Raw genomic sequence first — 15,019 nt, 5'->3', positions numbered from 1 at the left:
CCCAGTGCTGCTGAGACTGGTTTTTACATGGGTGCCTGAGATCAAATATAGGTCCTAAGGATTGCATGACTATCAATCTACCACCCAAGCCAACCCCTGCCTTTATGGAAGGTCTTCCACAGTACTAGATTATGTTCCATGGGAACACCATGGAAAGAAAGGCTGATGACGTGGCATTCAGTTCACTTGATGTAATACAGTTTGAATGCAGTTCATTTAACTGTGAATTGCCTTTTGGGGGACATGTTTCCAGGGATGCGGATAGAAGCATCTAATGATATCTAATGTTTCCTATAATCTATTTCTTTGGATCACTTGGGTTGTCTTTGACTGAAAACAAAGAAATGTATACAGGTAGAGGAAAACAGTAGATGTGGTCAATGTGATTTCAAAGCTCTAACTCAGAGATATGGTGTACACAAAATAAAAACCTGTGTTGTACATCTTCTGTGTTCTTTGTGCTCTTACCAATAGTTCTCGATTCAAGAGCCTCAACAGATACTTCTGTTCCAACTAAGCCAAAGAGAAGTGGCTGAAAAACATTCCATGTGTTTGCGACAATTTTTTGGACTCCAACCTATAGGAGAGAGAAATACATTTCAGTTCTTATGGCATGCAAACGTAACTGCACTTCAGAATATTAGACTTTTGGTTGATGTGCACATACATTTGACTGCATTTCAGAAATTTTAAGCCTTTTTAAAATTTAATTAACTGATGATACTTTATTTTTAGGGAAAAAATTAAAACTTAACTTATGACAATTGAGTAATGTCATTTATCCAAACAGAATTTGGTTAAAGAAACACACAAAGCTATACAATAAACAATATCATCTCGCCATTGTGTTCCAAAAAAGAAAAAAAGTTTGGAAGTCCTCGTAATATTCAGAAGTAGGGCTAGAAACACAGCATGCAAGATGAGAACATACACAGCTCACGTCGCTCCATCAAAAGGGAGTGGGGAAGCCTGCCTAATGACAGTTTTGGAACCCAGTCCATGAAATGAATTCAGACGGGTCCTAAACAAGCAGGAAGAAAATATTCTGGTGGTTTGTGAGGTCTGCTTCCTAAGACTTGTATTGACGACTTCAAAGTTGTTTTCAGTAAGTCTCCTGTTGTGTTGGCGGAGTATAAGCACTGAAAATCTTTCCAAGTGATAATTCAGCAGTATTGTCAAAATAAGGATTATTTTTAAACCAGAAATCCCACTTCTATGAATCCATTCCTACAGGATACTTATATATATATGAAAAGACTACATGAAGAAATCTGTTCATGTTAGTAACATTTTTATTTTAAAAAGAGAATATATATATATATAGTATTTTTCAAAATGATTAATTTTGGAGAATAAGCAGACTATTTGGGGAGAGTAAGGAATACAGGAATCTTCTGCATTTAGTATGTTTTGATTTTTATAAACATGTTCTTTTTTTGTCATCAGTGAAAAAAGTGTAAGTTGGGCAGGTAAAATGTCTCAGTGGATAAAGGTGCCTGACACAAAATTTGACAATTTGAGTTCGAGTACCAGGACCCACACAGTGGAAAAAAGCAACTTACTTCAATAAGCTTTCCTCTGACCTCCATGCCTCTCCCCATAAATAAATGTAAAATAATAATAATACAAACAAAATAAAACAAAAGTTTTATTGGGACAAAGATATTCTAAATTTTAGAACATTGTTTTCATGGATAAATTATGGAACTAAGCATTTAAAAAATAGTAAATAAGAGGCATATAATCAAATCATACAACTCGCAGAGAAAATCCTGACACAAGAACACAGCTTCTAATGGCATTTTACTATGGGTCAATGTGGTTTTCTTTAATACTAATTACTCACTCCATGTGCTTCCTAGGGGAGGTGGAACATCTTCTAACTACATGGAGGTGGTTTTCTAAATGCCCATTATATATTTCAAAATTCAGCTATTTTATCTTTAAAAACATTAGTGATACTCACCTTCTCTTTAGCCCATTTCTTTGCTGCCATGAACGACAACACTAGTGTGACCAGTCCTCCAGATCCATGTAAGTCAAAGTACTGACAGCCTAAGACAGCAGAAATACACATACTCAGAACAAGGAAGGCTCGCCTCTGGGTAAGTTTCACCTAGAAATACACATTTAGAAGTTGTTTTACATTAAACATACAAGATGTGGCATTATCTATCTTTTTTTACCCTTTGCTACAATATTTGTAAAATTTGTATTAAATAGTCTCCAAAATGTTGATTTGATTTTGCATCAAAACTTTCTGTAGATTCAGAACCAAGTAATAATTCATCAAATACGAGAGAGGCTCTCACTCTTCATATAGTGACGCTAACAGGCAAGTGCTTACAGACTCTGCCTGAAAAGGGAGGGGGCGGTGCCTCTATCATCAGTTGTTAAAAATAAATGTTTTCAAGATTTATTTATTTAAAAGATTTGATAACTTTGATGCAAGAAACCAAATTACAAATTGAGGCAGGACAAAGGCAACCATTGAGTTCAAAACCAGCCTCAGCTACATAGTGAGACTTTGCTTCAAAAGTGCCACTGCCACCAGCAGCAGCAGCAGCAGCAACACCACCACCACCACCAACAACAACAACAACCAGGTCTAAAACCCTTGTCAAAGGGAATGGAGGCAAATTTAAAGCAGAAAATATGGGCAGATGTGGAACTTATCTCTGTTTCAAAAATGTTCAAGAGAAAGTTTTGGGGAAAAGGATTAAGAAAATTGTCAAGCATCCACAGCTGATTTAGTGGAAATGGGGGTGGAGTGGAAGGAAGAGGGGGTCACATATGTTGTTCTCAGTATTTTAATTTACCAGATCAAGACACAGTGACATTAAGACTACTTGGAATCAACCACTATTAGGCTCAGTTTTAAGCATGCTGTAGGCATCAGAGGCAACTTTTGGGGAATTTTATGTTTCACAGTTCTGTCTAAAGTTGTCTCAGAGAGTTCTATGCTACACCCATGCTGTAGCTTGGATGTGGACCATCTCCCAAAGTCCTTACATTAGAAGTTTGTTACAGGGTGGTGGTAACGGGCATGGTGGAATCTCTGGAAATCAGGGTAGCATGCTTCTAAGCAAGTTGTTAAGTTCTAGTCCCTTCCTCCTTTTCCTTTGTCCCAGGGTTCATGACATAGCTGGCTTTGCTCTGATACCCGCTCTGGCAGTGGGACACGGCCAGGGTGATGAGGCAGGTGGATAAAGATCGCAACCTCCACACCTGCGGGCTAACTAAACCTTTGTTACAAAGAGTAAGAGTATCCCAGGTGGTTCAGTACCATGGTAGGAGGCTGATTAACATACTAAAGCTCTACAAACCAGATTTTTATTTTTAATTACCTGATCTTCACTTGGAAAATACTGAATAAAAAATCCCATAACAATTCCTACCAGCACACCAATAAATACATTCCTCAAGGACGATAGGACATTGCTAATTACACTACCTGTAAGGGCACAAAATAAAGGAAACTTTTCACTGAGAAATACTTTCATAGACACTATACGTTAAAGAATAAAACATACGTGGTTTACGAGTACATTTTATTTCAACAAATTACAAAACTGGACCGTTAACAGTGGCATGTGTGAAAAAGTATTCAGAGCTATCAGAAGTTAAACATCTATTTCTACTAATTTAATATAAACACACAACTAGAAATATCCATTGCAGAAACGGGTCAGAAAACCAAGAAATCATGTGCTCTCCTTACACTTAACCTATCAGACCAAGTAAGGTAAAAACTGGAGAGCAAGTGACAGGCGCATTGCAATGGGCTGGTTAGGCCATGCTGACAATTTGATATATCGTGTGTAAACTAAACAAGTCACTTAAATGTTGAAAGGACAACTGACCAATAACAACCACATAAAACATTTGTATGCCCCAGTTAATCCTACATATAGATAAGTCAATTAGGTTTTCAATGTTTAATATGAATAAATATTTTATATTAAGTCATTATATATTTTAAAAAGTAGACAAAAACCCTTAATCCTCAATTTAAAAAATTGTTTACCTTTACTCTAAGCATTGAATTAGCTAAACATATATAAGTGTTAGATATATTTTTCACTCAAAAGAATTCAACAACAATGCTACCCCCAGAAAGCCTACAAACTCATGGAAACTGAACAGTCAACTACTGAACCACACCTGGGTCAAGGAAAAAATAAAGAAAGAAATTAAAGTCTTTCTTGAATTTAATGAAAACAAAGACACAACATACTCAAACCTATGGGACACAATGAAAGCAGTGCTAAGAGGAAAGTTCATAGCACTAAGTGCCCACTTAAAGAAAACGGAGAAAGCACTCATTGGAGACTTAACAGCACACCTGAAAACTCTAGAAAAAAAAGAAGCAGACTCACCTAGGTGGAGTAGAAGACTGGAAATTATCAAACTGAGGGCAGAAATCAACAAAATAGAAACACAGAAAACAATCCAAAGAATCAATGAAACAAAAAGCTGGTTCTTGGAGAAAACCAACAAGATTGACAAACCCCTAGCCAAACTAATCTCAGAGAGAGAACACGCAAATTAATAAGATCAGAAATGAAAAGGGGGACATAACCACAGACACAGAGGAAATTCAGAGAATCATTAGATCTTACTACAAAAGCCTGTATGCCACAAAATTGGAAAATGTAAAAGAAATGGACTTTTTTTAGATAAGTACCACATACCAAAGTTAAACCAGGACCAGGTGAACAATCTAAATAGTCCTGTTAGTCCTGAAGAATTAGAAACTGTTATCAAAAACCTCCCTACCAAAAAAAGCCCAGGACCAGATAGTTTCAATGCAGAATTCTACCAAAACTTCCAAAAAGACCTAATACCTATACTCCTTAAGGTGTTTCATAATACAGAACAATCATTGCCAAATTCCTTTTATGAGGCTACAGTTACCCTGATACCTAAACCACACAAAGACTCAACCAAGAAAGAGAATTACAGGCCAATCTCACTCATGAACATTGACGCAAAAATTCTCAATAAAATACTGGCAAACCGAATCCAAGAACACATTAGAAAAATTATCCACTACGATCAAGTAGGCTTCATCTCAGAGATGCAGGGCTGGTTCAACATACGAAAATCTATCAATGTAATCCATCATATAAATAAACTGAAGGAAAAAACCCATATGATCATCTCATTAGATGCTGAAAAAGCATCTGACAAAATTCAACACCCCTTTATGATAAAGGTCTTGGAGAGATTAGGGATACAAGGGTCATTCTTAAATATAATAGAGGCTATTTACAGCAAGCCGACAGCTAACATCAAATTAAATGGAGAGAAACTCAAGGCCATCCCACTAAATTCAGGAACACGACAAGGCTGTCCACTCTCTCCTTATCTCTTCAATATGGTGCTTGAGGTTCTAGCAATAGCAATAAGACAACATAAGGGGATCAAGGGGATTCGAATTGAAAAGGAAGAAGTTAAACTTTCGTTATTTGCAGATAATATGATAGTGTACATAAGTGACCCGAAAAACTCCACCAAAGAACTCCTACAGCTGATAAACTCCTTCAGTAACGTGGCAGGATACAAGATCAACTCCAAAAAATCAGTTGTCCTCCTATACACAAAGGATAAGGAAGCAGAGAGGGAAATCAGAGAAGTATCACCTTTCATGATAGCCACAAATAGCATAAAATATCTTGGGGTAACTCTAACCAAGGAAGTGAAGGATCTATTTGACAAGAACTTTAATTCTCTGAAGAAAGAAATTGAAGAGGATACCAGCAAATGGAAGGATCTCCCTTGCTCGTGGACTGGGAGGATCAACATAGTAAAAATGGCAATTCTATCAAAAGCAATCTATAGATTCAATGCAATCTCCATCAAGGTCCCAACAAAATTCTTCACAGACCTTGAGAGGACAATAATCAGCTTTATATGGAAAAACAAGAAACCCAGGATAGCCAAAACAATCTTATACAATAAAGGAACTTCTGGAGGCATTACCATCCCCGACTTCAAACTCTATTACAGAGCTACAGTATTGAAAACAGCTTGGTATTGGCATAAAAACAGAGAAGTTGACCAATGGAATCAAATAGAAGACCCGGAGCTTAACCCACAAACCTATGAACACCTGATTTTTGATAAAGGAGCCAAAAGTACACAATGGAAGAAAGAGGGCATCTTTAACAAATGGTGCTGGCATAACTGGATGTCAACCTGTAGAAGAATGAAAGTAGATCCATATCTATCACCATGCACAAAACTCAAGTCTAAATGGATTAAAGACCTCAATATTAATCTGAACACACTGAGCTTGATAGAAGAGAAAGTGGGAAGTACTCTACTACAAATGGGCACAGGAGACCGTTTCCTACGTATAACCCCAGCTACACAGACATTAAGGGCAACATTAAATAAATGGGACCTCCTGAAGCTGAGCAGCTTCTGTAAAGCAAAGGACACTGTCACTGAGACACAAAGGCAGCCTACTGACTGGGAAAAGATCTTCACCAACCCTGCAACTGACAAAGGTCTGATCTCTAAAATATATAAGGAACTCAAGAGACTAGACTTCAAAATGCTAATTAACCCATTTAAAAAATGGGGCTCTGAACTGAACAGAGAATTCTCAACAGAAGAAGTTCAAAAGGCCAAAAGATACTTAAGGTCATGTTCAACCTCCTTAACTATCAGGGAAATGCAAATCAAAACAACTTTGAGATACCATCTTACACCTGTCAGATTGGCTAAAATCAAAAACACCAATGATAGCCTTTGCTGGAGAGGTTGTGAGGTAAGGGGTACACTCATCCATTGCTGGCAGGAATGCACACTTGTGCAACCACTTTGGAAAGCAGTGTGGCGGTTTCTCAGGAAATTCAGGATCAACCTACCCCAGGACCCAGCAATTCCACTCTTGGGAATTTACCCAAGAGATGCCCAATCATACTACAAAAGCATTTGTTCAACTATGTTCATAGCAGCATTATTTGTAATAGCCAGAACCTGGAAATAACCTAGATGCCCTTCAGTGGAAGAATGGATGAAGAAACTGTGGAATATATACATGTTAGAGTACTACTCAGCGGTAAAAAGCAATGACATCTTGAATTTTGCATGCAAATGGATGGAAACAGAAAACACTATTCTGAGGTAACCCAGACCCAAAAAGATGAACATGGGATGTACTCACTCATAATCGGTTTTTAGCCATAAATAAAGGACATCGAGCCTATAATTCGTGATCCTTGAGAAGACAATAAGAAGGTGAATCCAAAGAAAAACATATAGTTATCCTCCTGGATATTGGAAGTAGACAAGTTTGCCGGGCAAAAATTGGGAACTTGGGGGTGGGGTGGGTTGGGGGCAAGGGGAGATGGGGAGAGCTTGGGGGAATGGGATGCTCGGGATATAGGAAGGGTGGATATGGGATCAGGGAAGCATATATCCTAATTAAGGGATCCATCTTAGGATTATTAAGAAACTTGACTCTAGAGGGGTTCCCAGGTATCCAAGGAGATGCCCCCAGCTAGCTCCATGGGCAGCTGAGGAGAGGGAGCTGGAAAAGGCCAGATCCTATAGCCATACTAATGAATATCTTGCATATCACCATAGAACCTTCACCTGGCGATGGATGGAGATAGAGACAGAGCCCCACATTGGTGCACCGGACTGAGCTCCCAAGGTCCTGACGAGGAGCAGAAGGAGGGAGAACATGAGAAAGTCAGGACTGTGAGGGGTCCCCCCATCCACTGAGATGGTGGGGCTGAACTATTCAGAGCTCACCAAGCCCAGCTGGACTGGGACTGAAAAAGCATGGGATAAAACCAGACTCCCTGAACATGGCGGACAATGAGGGCTGCTGAGAAGCCAAGGACAATGACACTGGATTTGGATCCTACTACGCATACTGGCTTTGCTGGGGCCTGGCCTGTTTGGATGCTCACCTTCCTGGACCTGGATGGAGGGGGAAGGAACTTGGACTTCCCACAGGGCAGGGAACCCTTACTGCTCTCTGGATAGGAGAGGGAGGAGGAGTGGAGGGGGGAGGGGGGTAAATGGGAGGTGGGGAGGAGGCAGAAATTTTTAATAAAAAAAAAGAAGTTAAAAAAGGATGGAGTGTTATTAGTTAGGATGCCTGAACCTCCACAGACAACTGAACAATAACAGTAGCCTAAGAGCCTTTCGTGGAACTCCTTATGCCAATTAAGAAGATGTGGCGATCCATACACGGGGCAAGAAGAAGGATGGCGTGGAAACAAGTAGAAACACTAGAGTGTGCTGTGCTGCCAGCAGCCCATTCCCAAGCTGGCACAGGGCTGGTGGGTGGGGAGGTATCCCACTTACTACTTTCCATTGAAAGGAAGAGAGAAGACAGGGGCAGTTTGGAGAAGGCCTAAAACATTAGCCTTTGTCTCACCTGCTTCTAACCTGATACCCAAGTACTGTCAAGAATAAGGAGAGGTCAGAGATAGACTCCTGGACCAGAGAGCTTTTGAAATTGTGCCAAGCATACAAAGGAAAAACACCAGTACCTTGCAAATTTTTAGAAAATATATGCCGAGGAGGAGGAGAATCTCCAAATTCATTTTATAAGGCCATTAGGACCTTGATGCCAAAGCCAAACCTACAGTGAAAAGAGAAAACTATCCAGTGATGAGGGTGAACCAGACCAGTGACTCATGGCAGTGAGTATTTGCTAGCAAAGCCAAAAGGACAAAAGGGTGTGCTATGTGACACACCAATGCCACCAGGACGAATGAAAAGGATGTGCTGAAAAGACGGGAAAGAAGGCAAAGACTCTTTTTTCCTTATGCTTTGTTCTCTTCATGCTTTTGCTTGTTTGCTTGCTTGCTCTGCTGTGTTTTCTTTTGGCGGGGGTGTTGCAAGGGTGAGGGGAGGATGAAGGGGGGACCGAGGAGATGAGCAGAATTGGAGTGTATGATGTCAAACTTCCCAAGAATCAATTAAAAAGTTAACTTTTAAAAAAAGAAAACTACAGACCAATATTCCTGATAACTATGCAAAAATCTTCAATACAATACAAATAAACTGAATTCAACAGCACACTGATTGGATTATACATCATAATCAAGCTGGATTTAATCCTGGAGTGCAAAGCGGTGCACACTCTGGCATGCTTTTCCACACTCCTCCTCTCAACACAATGACACAGAGAGAACCCTAACATTTACCCCCCAAACCCACAACCTGTCAGCACTCAACTCTAGCTGAGTGCTGCTAGATCAACGCTAAGGCAGCAGCTGCTTCACACGTTAACAATGAAAACTTAGGAAAGAAAATTGTGAGACTCATTTTAAATAGCATGAAAAAGAAACAGAGAATAAGTATGATTAAGGAGGTGAAAGGTTTGTACTGAAAATTGAAAACATTGCTGAGGCAAGTTATAGACCTATAAGTGGAAAATATATTTGTGCATGATTAGAAGAGTCAATATAGTTATGATGTTTATGTGACCATACTAGTTGAAGAAACCTCTTTATTCTATGTGATTCCTATTAAAAATTCTAATTTGTTAGAAATTGAAAAGAGAACCCTAAAATTTATATAGAATGTTGAGGGACAGTGGAAGAACCACATACTAATTATCTTAATGCATGTGCAATTTGACATTTTGTTCTTTTTATGAAGCACAGTTGGAGCTTAGTTTAAGGCTTAAGCACAAGGGTTAAGAGAAAAAGGGCACCCAGAGGAGACTAAGCCACACCCAAGAGCATGGGTGTGGTCTTCTAAAGAAGGACCCAAATGTGTGTGGGTATGGACACTTCTAAAAAGAGCTGCCGATATTCTAGTTTTGATTTGAATTCTGCGTATTCCAAATGTTGAACAATTTCCAGATGCTTGTTAGTCATGTGTGTATCTTCTTTCAGGTCTGCTCTCTGCTCTTTTAGCATTAATCGTTTGCAAACACCTAATGTACCTCTCTCAACTCTGGAGAGCAAGAAGTCAGTATCAAGGCACCAACAGCTCTGGTGTCTGGCAAAGGTCTTTTCCTCACAGCCACCTTCCCTGTGGTCTCCTGTGGTGGGATAGCTCCAGTCATGCCTTTCATGGGAGTCTGAACAGCATCTATGAGGACTGCCCTAACTCTTATCATCCCTTCTAGGCCAAAGCTCAGACACCACACTGGGCAATAGGTTCCAGAATCTGAATTCTGGAGACACATAGCTTTCAGACTGCAGCAAAGGGCTTCGTTCATTTCAGCCTGAGGCATTTCCTTCTTCTTGGGTTATAGTTTTTCCACATAATCTTCATATTATCAACCTTCCTGTGATGGCATTCTCCAATTTCTAAGTGCCGTGTTTCCACTCGGTTGGTGTGGCACATATGTCTTTAAGTTTGATATCCATATTTTACCAATATTTGCTTTTATAGCTTGTGATTGTTAGCATTACATCAAAGAAAGTATTGCCAAGTTCAGGGTCATAAAGCTTTTCCTGAATTTTATTCTTTTGAATATGGACACCTAGTTTCTCCACCACTGTTTGCAGAAGAAACTTTCCTTTCTCCATTAAGAATCCAGGAGTGGTGATTCACACTTTTATCCTAGCACTGGGGAACCTGAGACAGGAGAATTGCAGCAAGTACAAAGCTAGCCTGGGCTATGCAGTGTTTGTGATAATAAAAGTTAACAGCAAACTATTTTAGATTATGTATAGAGATGAAAGGCAGAAACTGTAGCTGTCAACAGTGATGGAGAGATGGTTCAGTACGTAAGAGCACTTGCTGCTCTTACAGGGGATCTGGGTTCAGGTGCCAGCACCCACACAGAGGCTCACAACCATCTGTAACTCTAGTTCGGATGATCCAACACCGTATTCTGGCCTCTGTGAGCACTGAACACACACGGTGCACAAACATACATGTACGCAAAACATAAATATACACATGCAAATGTGACCATCTGAGTTCAATCCCAGGACTCAAGGTGGAAAGGTGAGAAGCTGGATTTCTCATTATGGCTCAATGGCTGGGACACACTGCTCTTCCATGATGGAGGAGTGTCTATGTGTTACTTTCATTGGTTAATAAAGAAACTGCCTTGGCCCTTTGATAGGACAGAAAATTAGGTAGGCGGAGTAAACAGAACAGAATGCAGGGAAGAAGGGAAGTGAGACAGATGCTTCAGGCAGACGCCATGGAGCCAGCCGCCAGGTCAGACATGCTGAATCTTTCCCGGTAAGCCACCACCTTGTGGTGCTACACAGATTATTAGAAATCGGTTAATCGGGGGCTGGAGAGATGGCTCAGAGGTTAAGAGCATTGCCTGCTCTACCAAATGTCCTGAGTTCATTTCCCAGCAACCACATGGTGGCTCACAACTATCTGTAATGGGGTCTGGTGCCCTCTTCTGGCCTGCAAGTATACACACATACAGAATATTGTATACATAATAAATAAATATTTTTTTAAAAAAAAAGAAAAAAAGGAAATGGGTTAATCAAGATGTGAAAGTTAGCCAGTAAGAGGCTAGAGATAATGGGCCAAGCAGTGTTTAAATGAATACAATTTGTGTGTTGTTATTTCAGGGCATAAGCTAGCCAGGCAGCCAGGAGCTGGGTGGCAGGAACGCAGCCTGCAGCTCATTCTACACTTCCAGAGGTGGAAAGTTGTCCTTAGCATTCACAGTTGGCAGCTCACAACTGCCTGTGACTTCAGTTCCAGACCCAGTGTCTGGGCTCTGAGGGTACTGCACACATAAGCAACTGTGATGCCATAAACAATTAGAGACTGTTAATAGCACCTCACTCCTAATGGCCAGTTTCAAAGACAAGTGGCCTTATTCAGTTGACTACCTCAACATAGTGAGTTGCCCTCCTGAACTCTACTAAAATATTAACTCCACACAAATGGCCCAGAGACAAGGCCAGATAACTTCTCTTAATTGTTATATGAAATGAAACATTCCCTCTCAAGGGTACAATACTTTCTTATTGAGAATTAGTTTGATGTCCTTCTGGTCATACTTCTGGTAAATAATTTTATTCATATGCTTTGGGCTCATGGTACTCCTGCTGACAGTAGTATGGGCAGGGTTCAGTGACTTTTATAAGAACTTTGGGAGCAGACTAGGAAGATGACCCTGTTAGCAAAATGCTAGATGGCAAGCCCGAGAAACTAATTGGATCCTCTGCACCCATGTAAGGAACTGGGCATCTGTAATCACAGTAATGAGAAGGTGGACACAGGAGGCTCTCTGGAGCTCACCGGCTAGTCAGCCTAGTCAAACTGTTGGGCTCCAATCACAGGGAGAGATCTTGTGGATGGCCTGCCAGCCTAGCCACACTGTTGAGTTCCAGACACACTGAGAGATCCTGTCAAAGGCCAGCCAGCATAGCCAAGCCATTGTGCTCTAGGCACAGGGAGAAAGCCTGTCTCAACAAATAAGATGGAGAACGATTGAAGGAAACATTCAGTGTCAATCTCTGACCTCCACACACACAGCTGCACAGCCACACATACTCACACACACAAACATGCAACACAGAAATACACAGAATACTGAGAGACAGAAAGAAAGAGAAGAAAGGGGAAAGAGATTTATATAATAAGGCTGAGAAAATATTCTTTCCTAGCGGGAATAACTATTACAAATTTTATTTTTATCTTTCATATTTTTAAACATTTTCTGAGTTTTAAAAAAGAGACAGAGTCTGGCTGGCCTTGAACTCCTGGGTTCATGTGATCCCTTTTCGGTCCTAAAATGCTGACACAGACATACTACCACACGCAGCTCTTATCCACACCACCTTTAAAACCACCTGAGTGCTTCCCGGATGGAGACAACTGAATTTTAAATACTGCAGATAACCAGATCATCACTAACTGTGGGGAAATGCTTTAGAAAACTTTTTTTTAAAAAAAACTACGAATTCCAAGTGGCACTTTTGAGACCTGATTTTCTTGCTATGTGTTTTCTACCCAGTTCTCCTGTGGCTGTGTCATCTTCATCATTTCCCACAACTCCATAGATGCTTCTTCAGGAGGGCAGCTACTGTGCTCACGTACCTTCACAGTGAGCACGGCCTGTGTTAGAATGGTGTCTTCTGGCTTTTTCACTTCGGCCACTATGGACGGTCCTAGCCTCTTACTGCAGGTCATTTTGTTCACCGGGCAGCAGCTGTGGAACTGGAGACGCAGAGCTTTCTCCACCTGACCCCACGTTTTGCCATTTCCCCAAGCTCCAAGAAGGCTGAGTGGTCACCCTTTTGCCAAGTCATATCTAGAGTAACGTGATGTTCCAACATCGTGACCAAAGACACAGACATTACTATGCTTCTTCAAGTTGTAGAGTGCCCTCTGGGAATGTCAGGAAGGAGCTTCTGATAGTCTGAGATGAGCAGCACATGGTGACCTCAGACAGTGGTACACTGTAGGAAGCAGAAGCTGGGGTGGATGGGCTTCATGGTATTTATCAACTGCATTTGCGGGCAACCATCATGACCTTCCCTGGCTGTCTTTAAAAAGAAAACTATTAATGTCTGCTGACCCAACCCTGGAAAATGGAGCATTAGGTTCATACAAAGGTTCATCACCATTTCATCTATCCAGAGGCAGTGGGGAAGATGCCAACCTTCTTTGCATATTGCTTCAGCCCCTTCTACTGGCAAAGCTGAATGCTAGGTGCCAGTTGGGTTCCCATCTGTCTCCTCAGGAATGCTTTGAGCATACTGCTTCTCCAGGGCCTATAATCAACTGTCAATTCCAGTGTATTCTTTCTGAACTTGACACAACTGGCCACACTCTCCTTGGCTGTGTGGCTCCAACACTTACTATATCCAGGTTCCCCTGATGGCTCTGGTTCTTCTCAGCAGTGGTACAGCATGGGCTCTCCTAGCACCAAGGACAGCATGGACTCCAGTGACAGGAGGCCATTCATGTCACTGAGGCCAGGGCTCTTTGTGCGGCCAGTTCCCACTTTCAGAGTGTCTGTAGTGCTGCCAAGACCAAACGTCACCTTGCAAATCTGAACTGGTGTAATAAGATTTTGTCTTAACACTACCAAAAAAGGCATATTGTTATCCCAAATTTGTATATTTGAACTGCTTTAATATCAAGCAACCTGTTGTTAGGATAGCAAGAAACATATATTTCAAAAACACTTAGTCAACGTATTAGTAACACTGTATACTGACAAAATCCCAACCACCAAATCCAGATAAATGGCAAGAATGCAGATAATCAAATTAATTGAAAAAGTTCAGTATTAAAATGAAGTCACTTTGTTAAGTACTATTTAGGGGCATTGGAGAATTCATTTTATTTTTAAATTTTATAATTAAATTTTAAATCCATTGAAGCATCTTACCTGGTCAAGATGAGCTTCCTATGTAGAATAAAGAGATATTAAAGTCTTGGTTAATAAATATGGGGGAATGACAGAAACCCAGCTCATAGAACTACGAAAAAGGATGTTAGTGAAACATTTTTTTATTTACCTGAGGAAAAGACTATGCTCAGGAATGTGTTGAATCCAGTGATGGCCACAATGTCATCCATACTGCTAGCAGCCACTAGCAAGGTTGGAATGCCTTTATCAACACCATATCCATTTTCTTGCAACAACAGCATGGAGGGAACGACAACAGCAGGAGAGACAGCGCCTAGAACAAAGCTGAAAGGCAGACTTTGAAAACCCATCCATTCTTTTAAGCAATTAATTTTTGCCGTCAGTTTTCACGTGGCATCATTCCACTTTTGAGTGATAAGGCACTGTGCATGTCTTTTAGCAATAAATAAAAGTTCATAGCGATGTGTCTTAAGAAACTGAACTGAGCACAAATGCAGGTCTCCCCTGCATTCATTCATCCATTTAAAATGAATGTATCAATACAAAAAGAAAATTCATAATGCGCGTCGCAGACAACAGGAGAATCCTCAATGGGTAAGAAACCAGGAGTATTCTAGTCAGAGACAGATGAGGATTTCAGAAAGAAAGCACAAGCCTGATGGTCCAGCATTGTTGCAGAAGATACTCTACAGTTTTAAAGGCATCCTAACCGCACATAGTAGA

At 40.5% G+C, this 15,019-nt stretch overlaps 1 protein-coding gene across 1 annotated transcript in view; it reads right to left on the bottom strand.

Annotated features, from left to right (window-relative positions):
* The window catches only part of Slc9b1 (solute carrier family 9 member B1), a 39,556-nt gene that overhangs the window by 6,473 nt on the left and 18,064 nt on the right, over positions 1 to 15,019 (bottom strand). Inside the window, exons 7-10 of the mRNA XM_038311343.1 lie at positions 14,445 to 14,620; positions 3,348 to 3,454; positions 1,967 to 2,116; positions 469 to 577 (exon numbers count right to left, since the gene is read on the bottom strand). Coding sequence (XP_038167271.1) covers positions 469 to 577; positions 1,967 to 2,116; positions 3,348 to 3,454; positions 14,445 to 14,620 — 542 coding nt within the window. The remainder of the gene's footprint in view (positions 1 to 468; positions 578 to 1,966; positions 2,117 to 3,347; positions 3,455 to 14,444; positions 14,621 to 15,019) is intronic.

This window comes from Arvicola amphibius, chromosome 14 (genome assembly GCF_903992535.2).
Source record: "Arvicola amphibius chromosome 14, mArvAmp1.2, whole genome shotgun sequence".
In the NCBI taxonomy this organism is placed as follows: Eukaryota; Metazoa; Chordata; class Mammalia; order Rodentia; family Cricetidae; genus Arvicola; species Arvicola amphibius.
This window is presented reverse-complemented; position numbering and strand designations above follow the sequence as displayed.